Source organism: Globicephala melas, chromosome 2 (genome assembly GCF_963455315.2).
Source record: "Globicephala melas chromosome 2, mGloMel1.2, whole genome shotgun sequence".
Lineage (NCBI taxonomy): Eukaryota > Metazoa > Chordata > Mammalia > Artiodactyla > Delphinidae > Globicephala > Globicephala melas.
In genome coordinates this window covers 58,248,068-58,269,314 of record NC_083315.2, presented here as the reverse complement: position 1 = coordinate 58,269,314, position 21,247 = coordinate 58,248,068, and the positions used below count along the sequence as shown (strand labels likewise).

General features: G+C 36.1%; 1 protein-coding gene across 2 annotated transcripts in view; it reads left to right on the top strand.

The window, feature by feature from the left end:
* SCAPER (S-phase cyclin A associated protein in the ER) overlaps positions 1 to 21,247 on the top strand; it is a 493,827-nt gene that overhangs the window by 218,483 nt on the left and 254,097 nt on the right. For both annotated transcript variants that reach the window (XM_030874887.2, XM_030874885.2), the window contains exon 21: positions 7,714 to 7,850. In XM_030874887.2, coding sequence (XP_030730747.1) covers positions 7,714 to 7,850 — 137 coding nt within the window. The remainder of the gene's footprint in view (positions 1 to 7,713; positions 7,851 to 21,247) is intronic.

The following is a 21,247-nucleotide window of genomic DNA, read 5'->3' as shown; positions in this document are numbered from 1 at the left end:
TGCTTATTATAAATGAGAGAATTAAAAATCTATCACAATCATCTAGTGACAACTTTTAGTAATTTTCCACCTTTTTTTTTAAAATAGATCTTTATTGGAGTATAATTGCTTCACAATACTGTGTTAGTTTCTGTTGCACAACAGAACAAATCAGCCATATACATACACATGTCCCCACATCCCCTCCCTCTTGAGCCTCCCTCCCATTGCCTTATTTTCTTATAGTCATTTTATGCACATACGTATACACATACAAAAATGCAAAGATATATATATATAATTATTATAAAATTTTGTACATAATTGCATTAATTAGGGAAAAGACTAATATGCTGTAATAGTGACAAAAATACAGTGGTTTTAAGAACATAGAAGTTTATTTCTCACAATAAAGTCCTGAGGTAAGCAATCCCAAGTGGCCAGTCCTGAGGTAAGCAGTCCCAAGGCTTTATGCCATGTGGTTTTTCAGAGATCCATCTTCTGTCTCTGTTATCCCCTAAGTTATGCCCTCCCCTTCAGAGAGCTGTGTTATAGGCCCTTTTGTGTTCTTTTCATGTTTTCCCCATTCTCATCTTTTTTTATTAGTAATTCTGTGAAAAGTCTGACATATAGCCATTATATAACTATATTTCTTTACCTTTTAATCACTAGTGTAGTCTTAGTTCTGTAAGTGTACGTGTAATGTTTACCACGAGTCTTATGTCTGTGTCTCTCTAGTCATGTTGGTTTTCTGAGGCTTGTTCTGTAGTAGATTCTTCAGGAAGGTCTTATGAGAATAATATTCTCTGAGGTTTTTTAAAATGTTGATAACAGTTTATCTGTGCTTTTCATACTTGAAAGTTGGTTTTGCTGGATATAAAGTCCTTAGCTCACATTTCTTTCTTTAAAAAATACTAAGTACCTTACAGTAGTCCCCTCTCATCCTTGGAGGATATGTTCCAAGACCCTAGTGGATGCCTGAAACCATGGATAGTACCAAATACTATATATACAGTTAATCCTTGAACAACATGGGTTTGAGCTATGCAAGTCCACTTATACATGGATTATTTTCAATAAAGTGATCTGTGGTTGGTTGAATCTGCAAACATGGAAGGCCAGCTGTAAGATTACATGTAGATTTTTAACTGTGTGGGAATTAGTATCACTAACCCCCATGTTTTTCAAGGGTCAGCTGTATTGTTTTTTCCTATACATAAATACCTGTGATAAAGTTTAATTTATAAATTAAGCAAGTAAGAGAATATCTGAATTGCCAGTATCACTACTCCTGTGCTTTGGAACCATTATTAAGTAAAATAGCATTACTTAAAAACAAGCACTGCCGTACCACAATCCATCTGATAACCTAGATGGCTACTAAGTGACTAACGGGTAGGTGCAGCATGGAAACACTGGACAAAGGAAGATTTACATCCAGGCCATGTAGCAGATTGGTGTGAGACTTCATCACACTACTCAGAACAATACACAATTTTAAACTTATGAATTGTTTATTTCTGGAATTTTCCATTTAATATTTTCAGACCTTGGTGACCACAGGTAACTGAAACCACAGAAAGTGAAACCGAGGATAAGGGGGAACTACTGTACTTCATTTTCTTCTGGCATAAAATATTGCTGTCAAAAGGGCTGATGATAATCTAATTTTTTTCATAAATTATATTTTTAGAAATTGTAATACAGTATGTCTTGGTATTAGCCACTCTGGGTCAATATTTTCAGATATGTGGTGTACTCTTTCAATATTTAATTATATTCTTTTTCAGAAAAGTTTTCTTGAATTATAGTTTTTAATATTTGATTTGTTCCCTTGGTTTGATTTTCTTTTTCAGGCACTCCTATTCAGTTTGCTGCATCTTTCCCTATCTTCTGTATTTCCACTTACTCTCAAATAATTTTTATTTCTTTTGCTTTAAGTATTTTTCTACCTTTTATCTTTTAGTTGTCTGAGGCATTATTTGTTGTGTTTATTCACTCTTGTCATCTGTTTTATCTTCATTTCTTAAATGATTTATTTTCTTTTGCAGTCTTCATTGAGTTCTGTGACCTAAATGCTGAGGTTTTAGGATGGCGATTTGTGTTAGAACATTTTCTGTATTTGTTTTAGTTTATTTTGAAATAGAAGGTTGCATTTTTATCTTTTCTGTGGATTTTTTTGGTGTGTTTTCATTGTTGTAGTGTTGCTATTCTACTTATTTTCTTTTTCTTTTAATAAGTTTGACATTTGACCTTGATACTTTTGTATTGCTTATTTTTATGTGGAACTGGTTTTATAAGACTTTTATAATGAGTTGTGACTCAGGGTACCTATTCTAACTTCTTAGAGCTCCCTCTTCTATTGTTTTTGTGAAAAATATAGTGACTTGCTTTCTAATATTTCTTGATTCTGTTTCCCTGCTCTGCTTTTATCGAGGCTTTTTCCCCCTTTGTCTCAATTATCCCTAGTTGGCTTAATTAAGTTCGTTTTTTAACAGTTTCTCCTTGGCTCAGTTTCGAGAGTTCATAGGGCCTAGCCTTCACCACACTGTTCAGACCTTCTTAATGCAGGCACCTTTTACTCACCTGCCATTTGAGTGGGAAACCCCTCTCAGTTTTAGATGCTGTTTGCAAATTGGCCTATTGAACTCTCCAGTGAAAAACAGTTCCTTTTAGAGTTCTGCTCTCAAGTTCATTATTCACTCTTGTTGTTTCCCTCTGATTTCTCCTTCAAAGGCACTGAAACACAGCTGACCTATTGGTAGTTTGTCCTCACCCTCTTCTATTTGGAGGCTGTGGGGATACCTTGTCACTTACTTTGTTGTAAATATTTTCTGTGGGTTTTGTTTTTGCTATCTAATCTTTCTTTCTGATTTATATGATGATTCCGAGAGAATCTTAAACATTGCTACCACTGCCTTCATTTTCTCAGAATTCTCATAAGTGTTTTAATGACTAATACTTCATCATAGAAATATACCATAATTTTCTCAACCACTTCTCAGTGTGAAAAACCTTCTTTGTACATTCTCTCCATCTTCAGAAACCGTCTCAAAACCTTCTTCCTGTATAGTCTTCATGGTTTTAATGGAAAAATAACTATTAATCATCCTGTGTCACATCCAACAATGCATTTCTTTTATCATCAAAAGGCGGTCTCTTGCTTACAGAAAGTGAAAACATAATGCAAACCACCAGAAGCAAATCTATAAAACCTTGAAATGTGTCTATAGAAAGCCAGACAAAAGACACATTTTAAATCACAGAAGACAAAATACAAACAAATGGTTAAGCATACTAATATCACTTTTTCAGCTAACAAATTGACATATTTACAAAAAAAAAAAAAGACAAAAGAAAACCGAAACACTAGGTACTAGCAAATCACTTGTGGGGACTTAATTCTCATTTTGGTTGTTTCGGAATACATATGAAAAGCCTTAAAAATATGTGTAATCTGTAACCAAGGAATTTCAGTTCTATGATTTGATCATAAAGGAATAATATACTCTGTGTTTAAAATTTTAACTATAGGAATATTTATTGCACTGGTATTTATTATATTGAATACATAAAATAAATCCAAATATCTAACAAAAAAGCATTTAGTAAAATTAGGTGTACTGCTATAATCAGTAGATTATGTTCTAGAACATTATTTAATGGTATGAATATATTTGCAATATTAAATTTAAAAAGCAGATTATAAAATATTATAAAAGGTATGCCCATTTTAATAAAAATATATATGAAGAAAACTGTCTGGATGATATACTCAAATAATTATTTTTAGGTGTTAAGATTATAGGAGATTTTTATTTCTTAGTTTTATTCATATTTTCTATAATTAACATGTTGATTTTGTATTAAGAAAAAAGTTAAATCAAACAAAAATATATATTCTCATTTGGTTTTAGTTTTGAGGTTTTTAAAAAATTAACATAAATTTGAGGGCATGATGTGTGTTGTATGTGTGAATGTGTATATAAATATAATGTCTTTTTAAAAGATGCAATTTTTTTGTTCTGGATAGAATCCAAATTTTTCTATATAATGTCTGCATTTTCATAATAAGGATCCTATTAATACTTAATGGATTCTATTAGATATGTAAATAACATTTATGTACAACTGAAAGTAGTATAATTGAACTTTTCACAAAATTGAAGACGTCATTTAAAAGATTTCCTTTCCTTAACGCAGTGTTAGAAATTAGATGTCAGAGACTCAGCCCACGTGAGCAGTGTAGCGGGAGGGAATGTGGAGTAGTAAAAAAGGTTGGTCTTGTGAAGTCAGCCAGTTGTAGTTTTGAACTTGAGTTTTGTGATCATGGACATAATATTGAACCTCTTTGAGCCTTTGTTAAATATCTGTAAAATATAAACATATTGCCACCTGTTCTATGGGGTTGTGAAGATTTTAGGAAATAATGTATTCACTTTAGCCCTTTGCTGATCACAGTAAGTATTTCATAAATGATTAAATAAAGAAAATAATTGCTTCTGCATTTGAGAGAATATTTTCTGCCTTTGGTTGTGGAGTTTCTGTTTTGCTTTTTTGGTAGGTTTATGAATTGAAAAGTTTCTTTTTTATTGAAGTATGGTTGATTTACAATCTTATATTAGTGTCAGTTGTACAACACAGTGATTCAATATTTACATAGATTATACTCCATTTATAGTTATATATTATATAACATATATATATCTACATTCCCTGTGCTGTACACTACATCCTTGTATCTTATTTATTTCATAACTAGTAGCTTGTACCTCTTAATCCCCTTCCATTGTCTTGTCCCTCCCCATCCCTCGCCCCAGTGGTAACCACTACTTTGTTCTCTGTGACTGTGTTTCTGTTTTGTTATATCCATTTGTTTTATTTTTTGGATTCCACATATAAGAGAGAACATAAAAGATTTGTCTTTCTCTGACTTCACTAAGCATAAAATTTTCATAATGAGCACAACTCTATGACTCAAACTCATTTTCCAGCCATATATGTAAGGTACTAGTCAAGAATACAGACTCCATAATCATACTGTCTGGGTTTAAACTTAGGCTCTATCACTACTACCTCCAAAGCTGCTTAGTCATGATCTTGACCTTTTAACTTCAGAAAAGTTATTTGATTCTGTGTTTGTTTCCTCATAGTTAAGATGGGAATAATAACAATATATACCTTTTAGTATAAAGGACTAAATGATCGTACGTAAAGTACTTACCTCAATATATGTTGTAGAATAAACCCTCATAAATACTATTTTTGTCTTTTTTTAATTGAGATATAATTGGCAGAACATTTGTGTTAGTTTTAGGTGTACAACATAATGTTTGATGTATATAGTGTATGAAATGTAAACTTACCATATAAGTTTAGTTAAAGTCTGTCACCACACATAGTTAACATTTTTTTTTCTTGTGATGAGAACTTTCAGGATCTATTCTCTTAGCAACTTTCAAATATACAATACAGTATTGTTAACTATAGTCACTATGTTGTACATTACATTCCCATGATTTATTTATCTTATAACTGGAAGTTTGTACATTTTGACCACCTTCATTCATTTGACCACAAATACTATTTTAGATCTTATTACCTCACCCTCTTCTCATCACTCATTTAACATTTACTTATTGAGTGCCTACCATATGCCAGGCACAGTACCAGACACTGAAACATCACTGAGCAAAACGAAGTCAGTGCCCTCATGAAACTTATATTCTAGTGCAGGAGATTGCAAATGAATATTGATGTTAGGCACTAATATTAGACAAGTCCTATGAAGAAAAATAAACTAAATAAGAAGATGGCAAATAATAGAAGGTGTTACTTAAGACTGGGTGTTCATTTTACCTGAGACTATGCAAGTACTTGGAGAAGAATATTCTTGGCTAAGGAAACAAGAGTCCTGATGCAGTACCATTCCTGATGAATGTGGGGAACAACAGCAACCACTCCACTGTGGATAGAAAGGAGTGAACAAAGGAGAGAGTAGTGTAAGATGAGGTGAGAGAGGTTGATGATGTGGGGGCTTAGTAGGCCATGGTAAGGACTTTGGATTTGACCCTAAATGTGATGAGAACTCAAGATTTTGATAAGAGGAATGATATGATGTGATTTATATTTTTAAAAGTCGCTGATTTTGTAAAGGAAAGATTTGGAGATCATAGAAGCTGCAAGAACATTTAAGAGGCTATTGCGATAATATGGATGAGAGCTGATGATGCCTTAGACTAGGTGATGTGGTGGGGAGAAGTGGTTGGATTGGGACTAATATGGGTATATTTGAAAGTGGAGCTGATAGGAGTTACTAGTGTATTAGATGTGAGCAATTGTACAAATAGTGGGACCATTTACTGAACACTCTAAGAGCAATTTATATTGGGAGCGTAAGAGTTTTGTTGTAGAATATTATTTTGGAAATTCTTACGGTGGAAATATTCTACTTAAGTGGAGATTTTCAGGAGACAGTTTGGAGTTCAGGGGAGAGGTCTGGACTAGGGATAAAAATCTAGGGATAAAAAACTAGGGATAAAAACCTCTGGACTATCCCTAGTCCAGAGGTCTGGACTAGGGATAAAAATTTGGGAATTGCCTGTGTGAATAATGTTTCAAGTCACTGCACTTGATGGATAAGTTTGAATAGAGAAGAGGGAGGATCTGAAGATAGGTCTGAGATGTTTAACATTTACCAGTCAAGAAGAGGAAAAGGATCTAGCAAGGAAAACGTAGAAGGTACAGCTGGAGTTAGGAGGACAATGTGATGTCTAGTAACCTAGTGAAGAAAGAGTGTCAGGGAGGAAGAAGTGATCTACAGTGCTAATGGTGTTGGAAATTTAAGGAGAGGGTCTAAAATAATTTCTAGGAAGAAGAATGTGGGTAGATTAAGGTTGCTTGATTGCCTGGCAATACTGGAGCCCATTTGAGGTGTAATGTCATAAATTTAAAGTTAGAGTAGTCAACATGGTTTGTAATTATAGCCATATTAATCTGCTCAGTTATGGGTACAGAGTAGGGAAAGAGTTGGATTTAGGGTTAGGATTTTTCCATGCAAGTATGAAAGAAGAACAGAGGGGCAAGCGAGTTGTGTACATGCAAGGGAGTGATTACAGTGATGAGCCGTAAAATCCAAGATGGCTAAGGAGGGCACTGGGGCCAACTTCTGCTGCCAGTTACCACCTTCCACTTTCTCATCTCTGCCTGTTTTCTGAGATGCCCTTTTCCTTTCTCCTTCCTGCCACCTTTACCAACTACCAGCCCAAACAAATACACACATCCCCAATATCCATATGTTCAAATTCAATCAAGGGATAGCAGACGTGGTGCTTCCTTCTTAAAATCTTTCCTCTTTACCCTGAGTGAACAGTGATCTTGTTTCCCCTTTTGAGCTCCTATAGCACTCTTAACTCTCAAGCTTGGTATTATATATTTGTGTACATATTTTACCTCTCCTACTGCAGTGTAGGGTTGCAAGGCACAGGGATATGTCGCTGTATCCTTAGCATGTAGTGCAATTGATGTGCAGCAAAGGTTTGGTGAGTCAATGAAAATCTCAAGTAAAACAGTTTCTTCAATTTTTCCCCAAGCAATTTTTGAAACCAGTATTTCATAGAGATTACTTTTACTTTCATCTATATATTCTTTCATACTCACTGTAGTCTGTATCAATGCTATGTTATTTCTTAATCATCATCATCATCACCATTATTTCATTTATTTATCTTGCAGGAGCACCTTTCCTTAAAGAAGTATATTATTGACATTGTGGTTGAAAGTGCAGCTCCACCAGAGCCTTTGAAAGATGGAGAAGAGCGGCAAAAAAACAAAAAAAAAGCCAAAAAGATAAAAGCCCGGATGAACTTCAGGTACTAAAAATATCCTTAAAAACAAAGAAAAACTCTTAGTGATGTATCTTTTTTAATGTAAATCCAAGGAAGACCCTGTCTCCCCGCCAAAAAAGTTTAAACTTGTTTGCTTCAAGAAAGCCTTGAAAATAACACCGATGAGCCTAATTTATAGCCACTTTCTTTGATTAAGAAAGAAAACTGCATATTGATCTGAAGCCCTTGCTTTCACCTGTTAAGAGCTCTCCTTATAATTGGATGCCAAAGCCCTGCCAAACTTGTGCCTCCTTCAGCATACAACAGTATGTTTAAGTATGTGTAAACCAAGCCTATTTTTCTTTCCAACTATTGATTTTTAAATGAAGTATCAAAGAAAATCAATAGCAATCAACAAATAGAAGTCTGCTGGCTGTAGTGTCAAATACCATGACTAGGTTTAATCAATTTGGTAGCCTGTCACAACAAGAAAAAGTTCAAGAAATATCTTGAAATGGAAAGTGAGTTGTCAGATCTGTAGTTTATCATCTGCCTCCAAAGTGATATCTGAGGATCAGACAGCTGTGTAGTATATCATTACCTCACAAGCTTTGAGCATCATCTGATGACTGATGAGTCTTGTTCGAGGACACAAATGTAGTTCCTCCTTAGAAGATAGTTCTTTGCTATTTGAAGGAAGGTAGTCTGAATATGTTGTTATACCTTTATTCCCAAATGGTTTGAAAGATAGAGAAGCTTCACCCATGGGATTACGGAAATACAGGTCTAGAATAATGGTGAACTGGGGTTATCTCTCTATAGTTTCCAATTTCAGATTGTAATTTAAAAAGGTGTCGATTTCATCTTATAGCATCAGTGAAAACTTGAGAGTACTCATTCAGGCAAAGAATAGGAAAGGCTTTTTTGATTATATTTTTTGAAGTTCCTCCAAGTTTCTAAAAATAGTTTTGCAGTATATACTTCAGGGTATTACTGACCTTCATTTCTAGTTTGTGCTAAGAACTTGCTGAGGTCCTGAAATGCTGTAGAGTCCATTCTTTGGACCTCTCTTTTTTTTCCTCTGTGTACACATTCCCTTGGCTAGTTGACCCAGTTCTGTGGCTTTAAGTATTCTCCATTTGCTGATGACTACCAATTTTATATATCTCCAGTTTTACTCAAACTTAGTATGTCCAAACAACAAGCTCCCGCTTTCTTCTCTGCAGCACCCCTCCCGAAAAAAAACCCGTTCTTGTCCCATAGTCTTCCCTATTGTAATGACCAGGTGCTCTGTTCTAGTTGTGTGTGCCAAAACCCTTGAAGTTGTCCTTGACCTTTTTCTTTCTCCCACACTACTCATCCAATCTAACTGCAAATAATGTTAGCTTTGCTTTAAAATATGTTCAGAATTTGACTGTCTTTCTCTAGCATTACTACTTCCTCCTTCAACCAAGCCTCCATCATATCTCACCTGGATTATTGCTGTACTCCTCTGACTAGTTTCTTTGTTTCTATCCTTGGCTCCTTACTGTCTATTCCAAACATGCTAGCCAAAGTGAACCTGTTAAAATGTCAGATCATGTCACTTCTCTTCTCAAAACCTCAGGGCTTTTAAACTTCAGTACTTCAGTTTTCCTCTTCCTGGATGGCTCTTCCTACTTTTATGTATAAAGCTTAGCTCCCTTACCTCCTTCAGGTCTTTGCTCAAATGTCACCTTTTCACTGAGGTCCTTCAGGGAAGTATAGTATAGTTTTATATATATATATATATATATATATACACACATATATATATACACACACACACACACACATATATATATTAATATAATATAGTAATATATATAATATATATAGTAATAATGCTAGTTTATTAAAGAAAATCTTTAAGTTATAGGAAAAAAACTATAATTCTGATACTAATATTTTGGCATATATATCCTTTTTATGCATACTTACCTGTATCTATAGACTTTTTTTTTCATTGCAGTATGATTTATTTAAGTGAAAGTAGAGATCTCTAATGTACAGATGTTTAGTTTTGCCAAATCTAGATACTCACGTAAGCCATACTCCTGTCAAAGTTTAGAACACTTCCATTACTCCACAGAGTGTCTTTGTGTCTCTTTTCCAGTCAGTCTTCCACCACTCCTGGTGCTTGGTAACCACTGATCTGCTTTCTATCATTATAGATTAGTTTTTCCTGTTCTAGAAATACATACAAATGAAATTAGATTCCTTTGTGGCTGGCTTCTTTTACTAAGTACAGTTGATCCTTGAACAATGAGAGGGTTAGGGGCACTGACTCTCCATACAGTCAAAAAATCCACGTATAACTTATTGGTCCTCCGTATCTGCAGTTCCTCTGTATCCATGTTTCCACAGCCATGGGTTCAACCAACCGGGGATTGTGTAGTACTATAGTATTTACTATTGGAAACAATCCATGTATAAGTAGACCCACATAGTTAAAAGCCATGTTGTTCAAGGGTCAACTGTATACTGTTTCTCAGACTTATCTGTGTTGTGGCATGTATATAGTTTGTTCTTTTTCATTGCTGAACATATCCATTGTGTGCATGTCCCACAAATTTTTATCTGTTCATATGTTGATAGACATTTGGGTTTCCAATTGTTGGCATTTGTAAATTAAGCTCCTATCAAGTCTTTGGGTGTATACACATTTTAATTTCTCTTGGGTAAATACTTAAAAGTATAATACCACACTGTTTTCCACAGTGGTTGTACTGTTTTACACTCCCATCAGCAAACTGTGGGAGTTCCAGTTGCTCAACAATTTGTCAGTACTTGGTATTGTGAGTTTTGAAAATTTTAACCTAATTCCAGTGTGAGCATAGTGGTATCTCATTGTGATTCTAATTTGCATTTTCCTAGTGACTAATGACATGTATTGAGTATCTTTCCATGTGCTTTTTAACCATTCATATCTTCCTTTATGATGTGTCTGTTGAAGGTTTTCGCACATGTTAAAAGTTGTCACTTTATTTTTGAGTTGTTTATATATTCTAGCTACACGTTCTTTGTCAGATATGTGTCTTGTGAATTTTTTTCTGAATCTGGAGCTTGCCTATACATTTTGTTACTGATAGCTTTTAATAAGCAAAAGTTCTTTAATTGTGATGGTCTATTTTATCAATATGTTCTTTTTTTAACATCTTTATTGGAGTATAATTGCTTTACAATGGTGTGTTAGTTTCTGTTTTACAAAAAAGTGAATCAGTTATACATATCAGATTTGTTCCCATATCTCTTCCCTCTTGCGTCTCCCTCCCTCCCACCCTCCCTATCCCACCCCTCCAGGCAGTCACAAAACACCAAGTTAATCTTCCTGTGCTATGCGGCTGCTTCCCACTAGCTATCTACCTTACATTTGGTAGTGTATATATGTCCATGCCTCTCTCTCGCTTTGTCACAGCTTACCCTACCCCCTCCGCATATCCTCAAGTCCATTGTCTAGTAGGCCTGTGTCTTTATTCCTCTCGTACCCCTAGGTTCTTCATGACATTTTTTTCCCCTAAAATTCCATATATATATGTGTTAGCATACGGTATTTGTCTTTCTTTTTCTGACTTACTTCACTCTGTATGACAGACTCTAGGTGTATCCACCTCATTACAAATAGCTCAATTTTGTTTCTTTTTAAGGCTGAGTAATATTCCATTGTATATATGTGCCACATCTTCTTTATCCATTCAACCGATGATGGACACTTAGGTTGTTTCGATCTCCAGGCTATTGTAAATAGAGCTGCAATGAACATTTTGGTACATGACTCTATTTGAATTATGGTTTTCTCAGGGTATATGCCCAGTAGTGGGATTTCTGGGTCATATGGTATTTCTATTTGTAGTTTTTTAAGGAACCTCCATACTGTTCTCCATAGTGGCTGTACCAATTCACTAGCCCACCAGCACTGCAAGAGTGTTCCCTTTTCTCCACACCCTCTCCAGCATTTATTGTTTCTACATTTTTTGATGATGGGCATTCTGACTGGTGTGAGATGATATCTCATTGTAATTTTGATTTGCATTTCTCTAATGATTAATGATGTTGAGCATTCTTTCATGTGTTTGTTGGCAGTCTGTATGTCTTCTTTGGAGAAATGTCTATTTAGGTCTTCTGCCCATTTTTGGATTGGGTTGTTTGTTTTTTTGTTATTGAGCTGCATGAGCTGCTTATACATTTTGGAGATTAATCCTTTGTCAGTTGCTTCATTTGCAAATATTTTCTCCCATTCTGAGGGTAGTCTTTTGGTCTTGTTTATGGTTTCCTTTGCTGTGCAAAACTTTGAAGTTTCATTAGGTCCCATTTGTTTATTTTTGTTTTTATTTCCATTTCTCTAAGGAGGTGGGTCAAAAAGGATCTTGCTGTGATTTATGTCATAGAGTGTTCTACCTATGTTTTCCTCTAAGAGTTTGATAGTTTCTGGCCTTACATTTAGGTCTTTAATCCATTTTGAGCTTATTTTTGTGTATGGTGTTAGGGAGTGATCTAATCTCATACTTTTACATGTACCTGTCCAGTTTTCCCAGCACCACTTATTGGAGAGGCTGTCCTTTCTCCACTGTACATTCCTGCCTCCTTTATCAAAGATAAGGTGACCATATGTGCGTGGGTTTATCTCTGGGCTTTCTATCCTGTTCCATTGATCTATCTATCTGTTTTAGTGCCAGGACCATACTCTCTTGATTACTGTAGCTTTGTAGTATAGTCTGAAGTCAGGGAGCCTGATTCCTCCAGCTCCATTTTTCGTTCTCAAGATTGCTTTGGCTATTCGGGGTCTTTTGTGTTTCCATACAAATTGTGAAATTTTTTGTTCTATTTCTGTGAAAAATGCCAGTGGTAGTTTGATAGGGATTGCATTGAATCTGTAGATTGCTTTGGGTAGTAGAGTCATTTTCACAATGTTGATTCTTCCAATCCAAGAACATGGTATATCTCTCCATCTATTTGTATCATCTTTAATTTCTTTCATCAGTGTCTTATAATTTTCTGCATATAGTTCTTTTGTCTCCTTAGGTAGGTATATTCCTAGATATTTTATTCTTTTTGTTGCAGTGGTAAATGGGAGTGTTTTCTTAATTTCACTTTGAGATTTTTCATCATTAGTGTATAACAATGCCAGAGATTTCTGTGTATTAATTTTGTATCCTGCTACTTTACCAAATTCATTGATTAGCTCTAGTAGTTTTCTGGTAGCATCTTTAGGATTCTCTATGTATAGTATCATGTCATCTGCAAACAGTGACAGCTTTACTTCTTTTCGATTTGGATTCCTTTTATTTCCTTTTCTTTTCTGATTGCTGTGGCTAAAACTTCCAAAACTATGTTGAATAAGAGTGGTGAGAGTGGGCAACCTTGTCTTGTTCCTGATCTTAGTGGAAATGCTTTCAGTTTTTCACCATTGAGGACGATGTTGGCTGTGGGTTTGTCATATATGGCCTTTATTATGGTGAGGAAAGTTCCCTCTATGCCTACTTTCTCCAGGGTTTTTATCATATATCGGTGTTGAATTTTGTCGGAAGCTTTCTCTGCATCTATTGAGATCATATGGTTTTTCCCCTTCAATTTGTTAATATGGTTTATCACATTGATTGATTTGCGTATATTGAAGAATCCTTGCATTCCTGGAATAAACCCCACTTGATCATGGTGTATGATCCTTTTAATGTGCTGTTGGATTCTTTTTGCTAGTATTTTATTGAGGATCTTTGCATCTATGTTCATCAGTGATATTGGCCTGTAGTTTTCTTTCTTTGTGACATCCTTGTCTGGTTTTGGTATCAAGGTGATGGTGGCCTCGTAGAATGAGTTTGGGAGTGTTCCTCCCTCTGCTATATTTTGGAAGAATTTGAGAAGGATAGGTGTTAGCTCTTCTCTAAATGTTTGATAGAATTCGCCTGTGAAGCTATCTGGTCCTGGGCTTTTGTTTGTTGGAAGATTTTTAATCACAGTTTCAATTTCAGTGCTTGTGATTGGTCTGTTCATATTTTCTATTTCCTCCTGATTCAGTCTTGGCAGGTTGTGCATTTCTAAGAATTTGTCCATTTCTTCCAGGTTGTCCATTTTATTGGCATAGAGTTGCTTGTAGTAATCTCTCATGACCTTTTGTATTTCTGCAGTGTCAGTTGTTACTTCTCCTTTTTCATTTCTAATTCTATTGATTTCAGTCTTCTCCCTTTTTTTTCTTGATGAGTCTGGCTAATGGTTTATCAATTTCGTTTATACTTTCAAAGAACCAGCTTTTAGTTTTATTGATCTTTGCTATCGTTTTCTTCATATCTTTTTCATTTATTTCTGATCTGATTTTTATGATTTCTTTTCTTCTGCTAACTTTGGGGTATTTTTGTTCTTCTTTCTCTGATTTCTTTAGGTGCAAAGTTAGGTTGTTTATTCGAGATGTTTCCTGTTTCTTAAGGTAGGATTGTATTGCTATAAACTTTCCTCTTAGAACTGCTTTTGCTGCATCCCATAAGTTTTGGGTCATCGTGTCTCCATTGTCATTTGTTTCTAGGTATTTTTTGATTTCCTCTTTCATTTCTTCAGTGATCACTTCGTTACTAAGTAGTGTATTGTTTAGCCTCCATGTGTTGGTATTTTTTACAGATCTTTTCCTGTAATTGATATGTAGTCTCATAGCACTGTGGTTCGAAAAGATACTTGATACAATTTCAATTTTCTTAAATTTACCAAGGCTTGATTTGTGACCCAAGATATGATCTATCCTGGAGAATGTTGCGTGATCACTTGAGAAAAATGTGTATTCTGTTGTTGTTGGATGGAATGTCCTATAAATATCAATTAAGTGCATCTTGTTTAATGTATCATTCAAAGCTTGTGTTTCCTTATTTGTTTTCATTTTTGATGATCTGTCCATTGGTGAAAGTGGGGTGTTAGAGTCCCCTACTATGAATGTGTTACTCTCGATTTCCCCTTTCCTCGCTGTTAGCATTTGCCTTATGTATTGCGATGCTACTATGTTGGGTGCATAAATCTTTACAATTGTTATATCTTCTTCTTGGATCGATCCCTTGAGAATTATGTAGTGTCCTTCTTTGTCTCTTGTAATAGTCTTTATTTTGAAGTCTATTTTGTCTGATATGAGAATTGCTACTCCAGCTTTCTTTTGGTTTCCATTTGCATGGAATATCTTTTTCCATCCCCTTACTTTCAGTTTGTATGTGTCTCTAGGTCTGAAGTGGGTCTCTTGTAGACAGCATATATATGGGTCTTGTTTTTGTATCCATTCAGCCAGTCTGTGTCTTTTGGTGGGAGCATTTAATCCATTTACATTTAAGGTAATTATCGATATGTATGTTCCTATTCCCATTTTCTTAATTGTTTTGGGTTTGTTTTTGTAGGTCTTTTCCTTCTCTTGTGTTTCTTGCCTAGAGAAGTTCCTTCAGCATTTGTTGTAAAGCTGGTTTGGTGGTGCTGAACTCTCTCAGCTTTTGCTCGTCTGTAAAGGTTTTAATTTCTCCATCGAATCTGAATGAGATCCTTGCTGGGTAGAGTAATCTTGGTTGCAGGTTTTTCTCCTTCATCACTTTAAATATGTTCTGCCAATCCCTTCTGGCTTGCAGAGTTTCTGCTGAAAGATCAGCTGTTAACCTTATATGGATTCCCTTGTGTGTTATTTGTTGTTTTTTCCTTGCTGCTTTTAATATGTTTTCTTTGCTTTTAATTTTTGACAGTTTGATTAATATGTGTCTTGGCATATTTCTCCTTGGATTATCCTGTATGGGACTCTCTGTGCCTCCTGGACTTAACTATTTCCTTTCCCATATTAGGGAGGTTTTCAAGTATAATCTCTTCAATTATTTTCTTAGTCACTTTCTTTTTCTCTTCTTCTTCTGGAACCCCTATAATTCGAATGTTGGTGTGCTTAATTTTATTCCAGAGGTCTCTGAGACTGTCCTCAGTTCTTTTCATTCTTTTTTCTTTATTCTGCTCTGCAGTCGTTTTTTCCACTATTTTATCTTCCAGGTCACTTATCCATTCTTCTGCCTCAGTTATTCTGCTATTGGTCCCATCTAGTGTATTTTTAATTTCATTTATTGTGTTGTTCATCATTGTATGTTTCATCTTTAGTTCTTCTAGGTCCTTGTTAAATGTTTCTTGCATTTTCTCTATTCTATTTCCAGTATTTTGGATCATCTCTACTATCATTACTCTGAATTTTTTTTCAGGTAGACTGCCTATTTCCTCTTCATTTGTTAGGTCTGATGGGTTTTTATCTTGCTCCTTCATCTGCTGTGTGTTTTTCTGTCTTCTTATTTTGCTTATCTTACTGTGTTTGGGGTCTCCTTTTTGCAGGCTGCAGGTTTGTAGTTCTGTCTTGTTTTTGGTGTCTGTTCCCAGTGGCTAAGGTTGCTTCAGTGGGTTGTGTAGGCTTCCTGGTGGAGGGGGCTAGTGCCTGGGTTCTGGTGAGTGAGGCTGGATCTTGTCTTTCTGGTGGGCAGGTCCACATCTGGTGGTGTGTTTTGGGGGTGTCTGTGGACTTATTATGATTTTAGGCAGCCTCTCTGCTAATGGGTGGGGTTGTGTTCCTGTCTTGCTAGTTGTTTGGCATAGGGTGTCCAGCACTGTAGCTTGCTGGTCGTTGAGTGAAGCTGGGTGCTGGTGTTGAGATGGAGATCTCTGGGAGATTTTCGCTGTTTGATATTATGTGGAGCTGGGAGGTCTCTTGTGGACCAGTGTCCTGAAGTTGGCTCTCCCACCTCAGAGGCAGAGCACTGACTCCTGGCTGGAGCACCAAGAGCCTTTCATCCACACGACTTAGAAAATAAAGGGAGAAAAAGTAGAAAGAAAGAATTAATAGAAGAAGAAAGAAAGAAAGAGAGAAAGAGAGAAAGAAAGAAAAAGAAAGAAGGAGAAAGAAAGGAGGGAGGGAGGAAGGAAGGAGGGAAGGAAGGAAAAAAGAAAGAAGATAAAGTAAAATAAAATAAGATAAAATATAATAAAGATATTAAAATAAAAAATATTAAGAAAGAAAGGAAATTTTTTTTTAAAGCAAAAAAACCAAAAAAAAAAAAAAAAAAAAAAAAACGGACGGTTAAAACCCTAGGACAAATGGTGGAAGCAAAGCTATACAGACAAAATCTCACACAGAAGCATACACATACACACTCACAAAATGTGGAAAAGGGGAAAAAATCATAAATCTTGCTCTCAAAGTCCACCTCCTCAGTTTGGGATGATTCGTTGTCTCTTCATGTATTCCACAGATGCAGGGTATATCAAGTTGATTGTGGAGCTTTAATCCACTGCTTCTGAGGCTGCTGGGAGAGATTTCCCTTTCTCTTCTTTGTTCTCACAGCTGCCAGGGGCTCAGCTTTGGATTTGGCCCCGCCTCTTAGTGTAGATCACCGGAGGGCGTCTGTTCTTCACTCAGACAGGACAGGGTTAAAGGAGCAGCTGCTTCGGGTACTCTGGCTCACTCAGACTGTGGGGACGGAGGGGCACGGAGTGAGGGGTGAGCCTGTGGTGGCAGAGGCCGGCGTGACGTTGCACCAGTCTGAGGCGCACCGTGCATTCTCCCAGACAAGTTGTCCCTGGATCCCGGGACCCTGGCCGTGGAGGGCTGCACAGACTCCCCGGAAGGGGGGTGTGGATATGGACCTGTGCTCGCATACAGGCTTCTCTGTGGCGGCAGCAGCAGCCTTAACTTCTCATGCCCGTCTCTGGGGTCCGTGCTTTTAGCTGCGGCTCGTGCCTGTCTCTGGAGCTCCTTTAAGCAGTGTTCTTAATCCCCTCTCCTCGCACACCAGGAAACAAAGAGGGAAGAAAAAGTCCCTTCCCTCTTTAGCAGGTCCAGACTTTTCTCCAGACTCCCTCCTGGCTAGTGGTGGTGCACTAACCCCCTGCAGGCTGTGTTCACGCCGCCAACCCCAGTCCTCTCCCTGCTCTCCGACCGAAGCCCGAGCCTTAGCTCCCAGCCCCACCCGCCCCAGCGGGTGAGCAGACAGGCCTCTCGGGCTGGTGAGTGCCGGTCAGCACTGATCCTCTGTGCGGGAATCTCCCCGCTTTGTTTTCCGCACCCCTGTTGCTGTGCTCTCCTCCGTGGCTCTGAAGCTTTCCGCTCCGCCACCCACAGTCTCCATCCGCGAAGGGGCTTCCTAGTGTGTGGTAACCTTTCCTCCTTCACAGCTCCATCCCACTGGTGCAGGTCCCGTCCCTATCCTTTTGTCTCTGTTTTTTCTTTTTTCTTTTGCCCTACCCAGGTATGTGGGGAGTTTCTTGCCTTTTGGGAGGTCTGAGGTCTTCTGCCAGCATTCAGTAGGTGTTCTGTAGGAGTTGTTCCACGTGTAGATGTATTTCTGGTGTATCTGTGGGGAGGAGGATGATCTCTGCATCTTACTGTTCCGCTATCTTCCCCTCGTCCCCCAATCAATATGTTCTTTTTTGTTCTTATGCTTTCTGGGTTCTAAGAGGTTTTTGTCTGACCAGAGGTTAAAAAAGCCTCCATATTTTTTTTCTAGAAGCCTTGTAATTTTAGCTTTGGCATTTAGATTTATGATCCATCTCAAATAAATTAGTATGATAGGAAGCATTGGTCCAAGCTTATTTTTCCATATAGATGCTAGCAACAAGGGCTTAATTTCTAAAATATACAAACAGCTCATACAACTCAATAAGAAAAAAACAAACAACTCAATCGAAAAATAGGCAGAAGGCCTAAATATACGTTTCTCCAAAGAAGAAATACATATGGCTAATACACACATGAAAAGATGCTCTACATCGCTAATTATTAGAGAAATGCAAATCAAAACTACAGTGAGATATCACCTCACACTGGTCAGAATGGCCATCATCACTGATCATGCAGGAAGCTATGCATGTTGAGGATATTGATCATGCAGGAAGCTATGCATGTTCAGGGCAGTAGGTGTATAGGAAATCTCTGTAACTTTCAATTTTACTGTGATCCTAAATCTGCTCTAAAAACTAGTTTAAAAAAAATTCCCATATTTTATTAAGCCTGTATGGATTGTAGTGACATACACTTTTTCATTCCTAAAAGTTGTAATTGTTTTTTTCCTTTGGTCGCTCTGTCCAGGAATTTATCAGTTTTATTAATCTTTTCAAGAATGAACTTTTGCAGTCATTGATTTTTCTCTACTTTTTTGTTTTCTATTTTATTGATTTATGTACTTTATTATTTTTACCTGTCTTTACTCTATATTTATTTTGCCTCTTCTCCTAAATTCCTAAGGTGGAAGCTTAGATTACTGACTTGAAACCTCTCTTCTTTTCTAATATTTGAAATTACACCTATAAAATTTCCTCTAAGCCCTGCTTAAACTGTATTCCAGTATTTTTGATGTTGTGTCTTAATTTTCATTCAGTTCAAAATATTTTTCAGTTTCACTGACCCATTGGCTACTTAGAAATGTATTGCTTACTTTCCAAATAATTGGCAACTTTTCATGTATCTTTTTGCCTTTTTTTCCTGTGGTCAGAGATGCTACTGCACACAATTTCAATTCCTTTAAATTTATTGAGACTTTTATCTTCAGCATCTGGTCTGTCTTGGTCAATGCTGCATGTTTACTTGAAAAGCGTGTATATTTTGCTTGTGGTAAGTGCATTTTCTGTAGTGTCACTTAGGTGTGTTTCCTTGATAGTGTTGTTAAAATCTGTATTTTATCTCTGGTATTGTCCATTTCATCTTGTATCAGTTACATAAAAAAGAATATTAACATTTCTAAATGTAAATGTGGATTTATCTATTTCTCATGTTAGTTTTTTCCAGTGTTGCTTCAAATTTTGAAGCTTTATTGCTAGATATATACAAATTTAGTATTATTTTATCTTCTTGACAAATTGATCACATTACCATTATAAAGTGTCCTTCTTTATATCTGGTACTATCCCTTATGCTGAAGTCCACTTTTTCTGTCCCTTATGCTGAAGTCCACTTTTGCTAATAATTACCATTTCCACTTACTATTTACATGATAAATTTTTCCAAGTCTTTTAGTTTTAAACGTAACCAGTGTCTTTTTATATATTTTGAGCATCTCCTATAATTTTCATATGATTTAATCTTCCCTTTTTATCCAGTGTAACAGTGTCTATTTTTTGCAGTTTTTAATCAATTTACATTTAATGAAATTACTGCTGGGGTTGTTTTAAGTCTACCATCTCACTGTTGTCTATTCATCTGTAAATATTTATGCACCCAACATAGGAGCACCTATATTAAATATATAAAGCAAATATTAATAGATGTAAAAACAGATTGATAGCAATACATTAATAGCATATGACTTCAATACCCCAATTTGGCCATGGATAGATCATCAAAACAGAAAATCAGTAAGGGGGCACTGGCCTTAAACAACACATTAGACCAGATAGACTTAACAGATATGTATAACCATTCCATCCCAAGACTGCAGAATTTACATTCTTCTCAAGTGCACATGAAACATTCTCTAGGATGGATCACATGCTAGGGCACAAAACAAGTCTCATTGAATTTAAGAAGATTGAAATCATTTAAAACATTTTCTGACCACCATGGTATGAAACTGGAAATCAACTACAAGAAGAAAACTGAAAAAAACCCCACACACATGGAGACTAAACAACATGAAACTAACTAATCAATGGATCAACAAAGAAATCAAAGAGAAAGTCAAAAAAATATCAGTCCCTTGAGATAAATGAAAATGGATAAACAACCTTTGAAAACCTATGGGTTGCATCAAAAATAGTTCTAACAGGGAATTTATAGAGATACCTAGCTCAAGAAAAATCTCCAATAAATAATCTAACTTTACACCTAGAGCAACTAGAAAGAGAAGAAGAAATGAGGGCCAAAGTTAGTAGAAAGAAGGAAATAATAAAGATCAGAGCAGATTTATTCCTAGGTATTTTATTATTTTTGTTGCAGTGGTAAATGGGAGTGTTTTCTTAATTTCTTTTTCAGATTTTTCATCATTAGTGTATAGGAATGCAATAGATTTCTGTGCACGAATTTTGTATCCTGCTACTACCAGATTCATTGATTAGCTCTAGTAGTTTTCTGGCAGCATCTTTAGGATTCTCTATGTATAGTATCATGTCATCTGCAAACAGTGACAGCTTTAATTCTTCTTTTCTGATTTGGAATCCTTTTATTTCTTCTCTGATTGCTGTGGCTAAAACTTCCAAAACGATGTTGAATAATAGTGGTGAGAGTGGGCAGCCTTGTCTTGTTCCTGATCTTAGTGGAATTGGTTTTTTACCATTGAGAAAGATGTTGGCTGTGGGTTTGTCATATATGGCTTTTATTATGTTGAGTTCCCTCTATGCCCACTTTCTGGAGGGTTTTTTTTTTTTATCATAAATGGGTGTTGATTTTTGTCGAAAGCTTTTTCTGCATCCATTAAGATGATCATATGGTTTTTCTCCTTTAGTTTGTTAATATG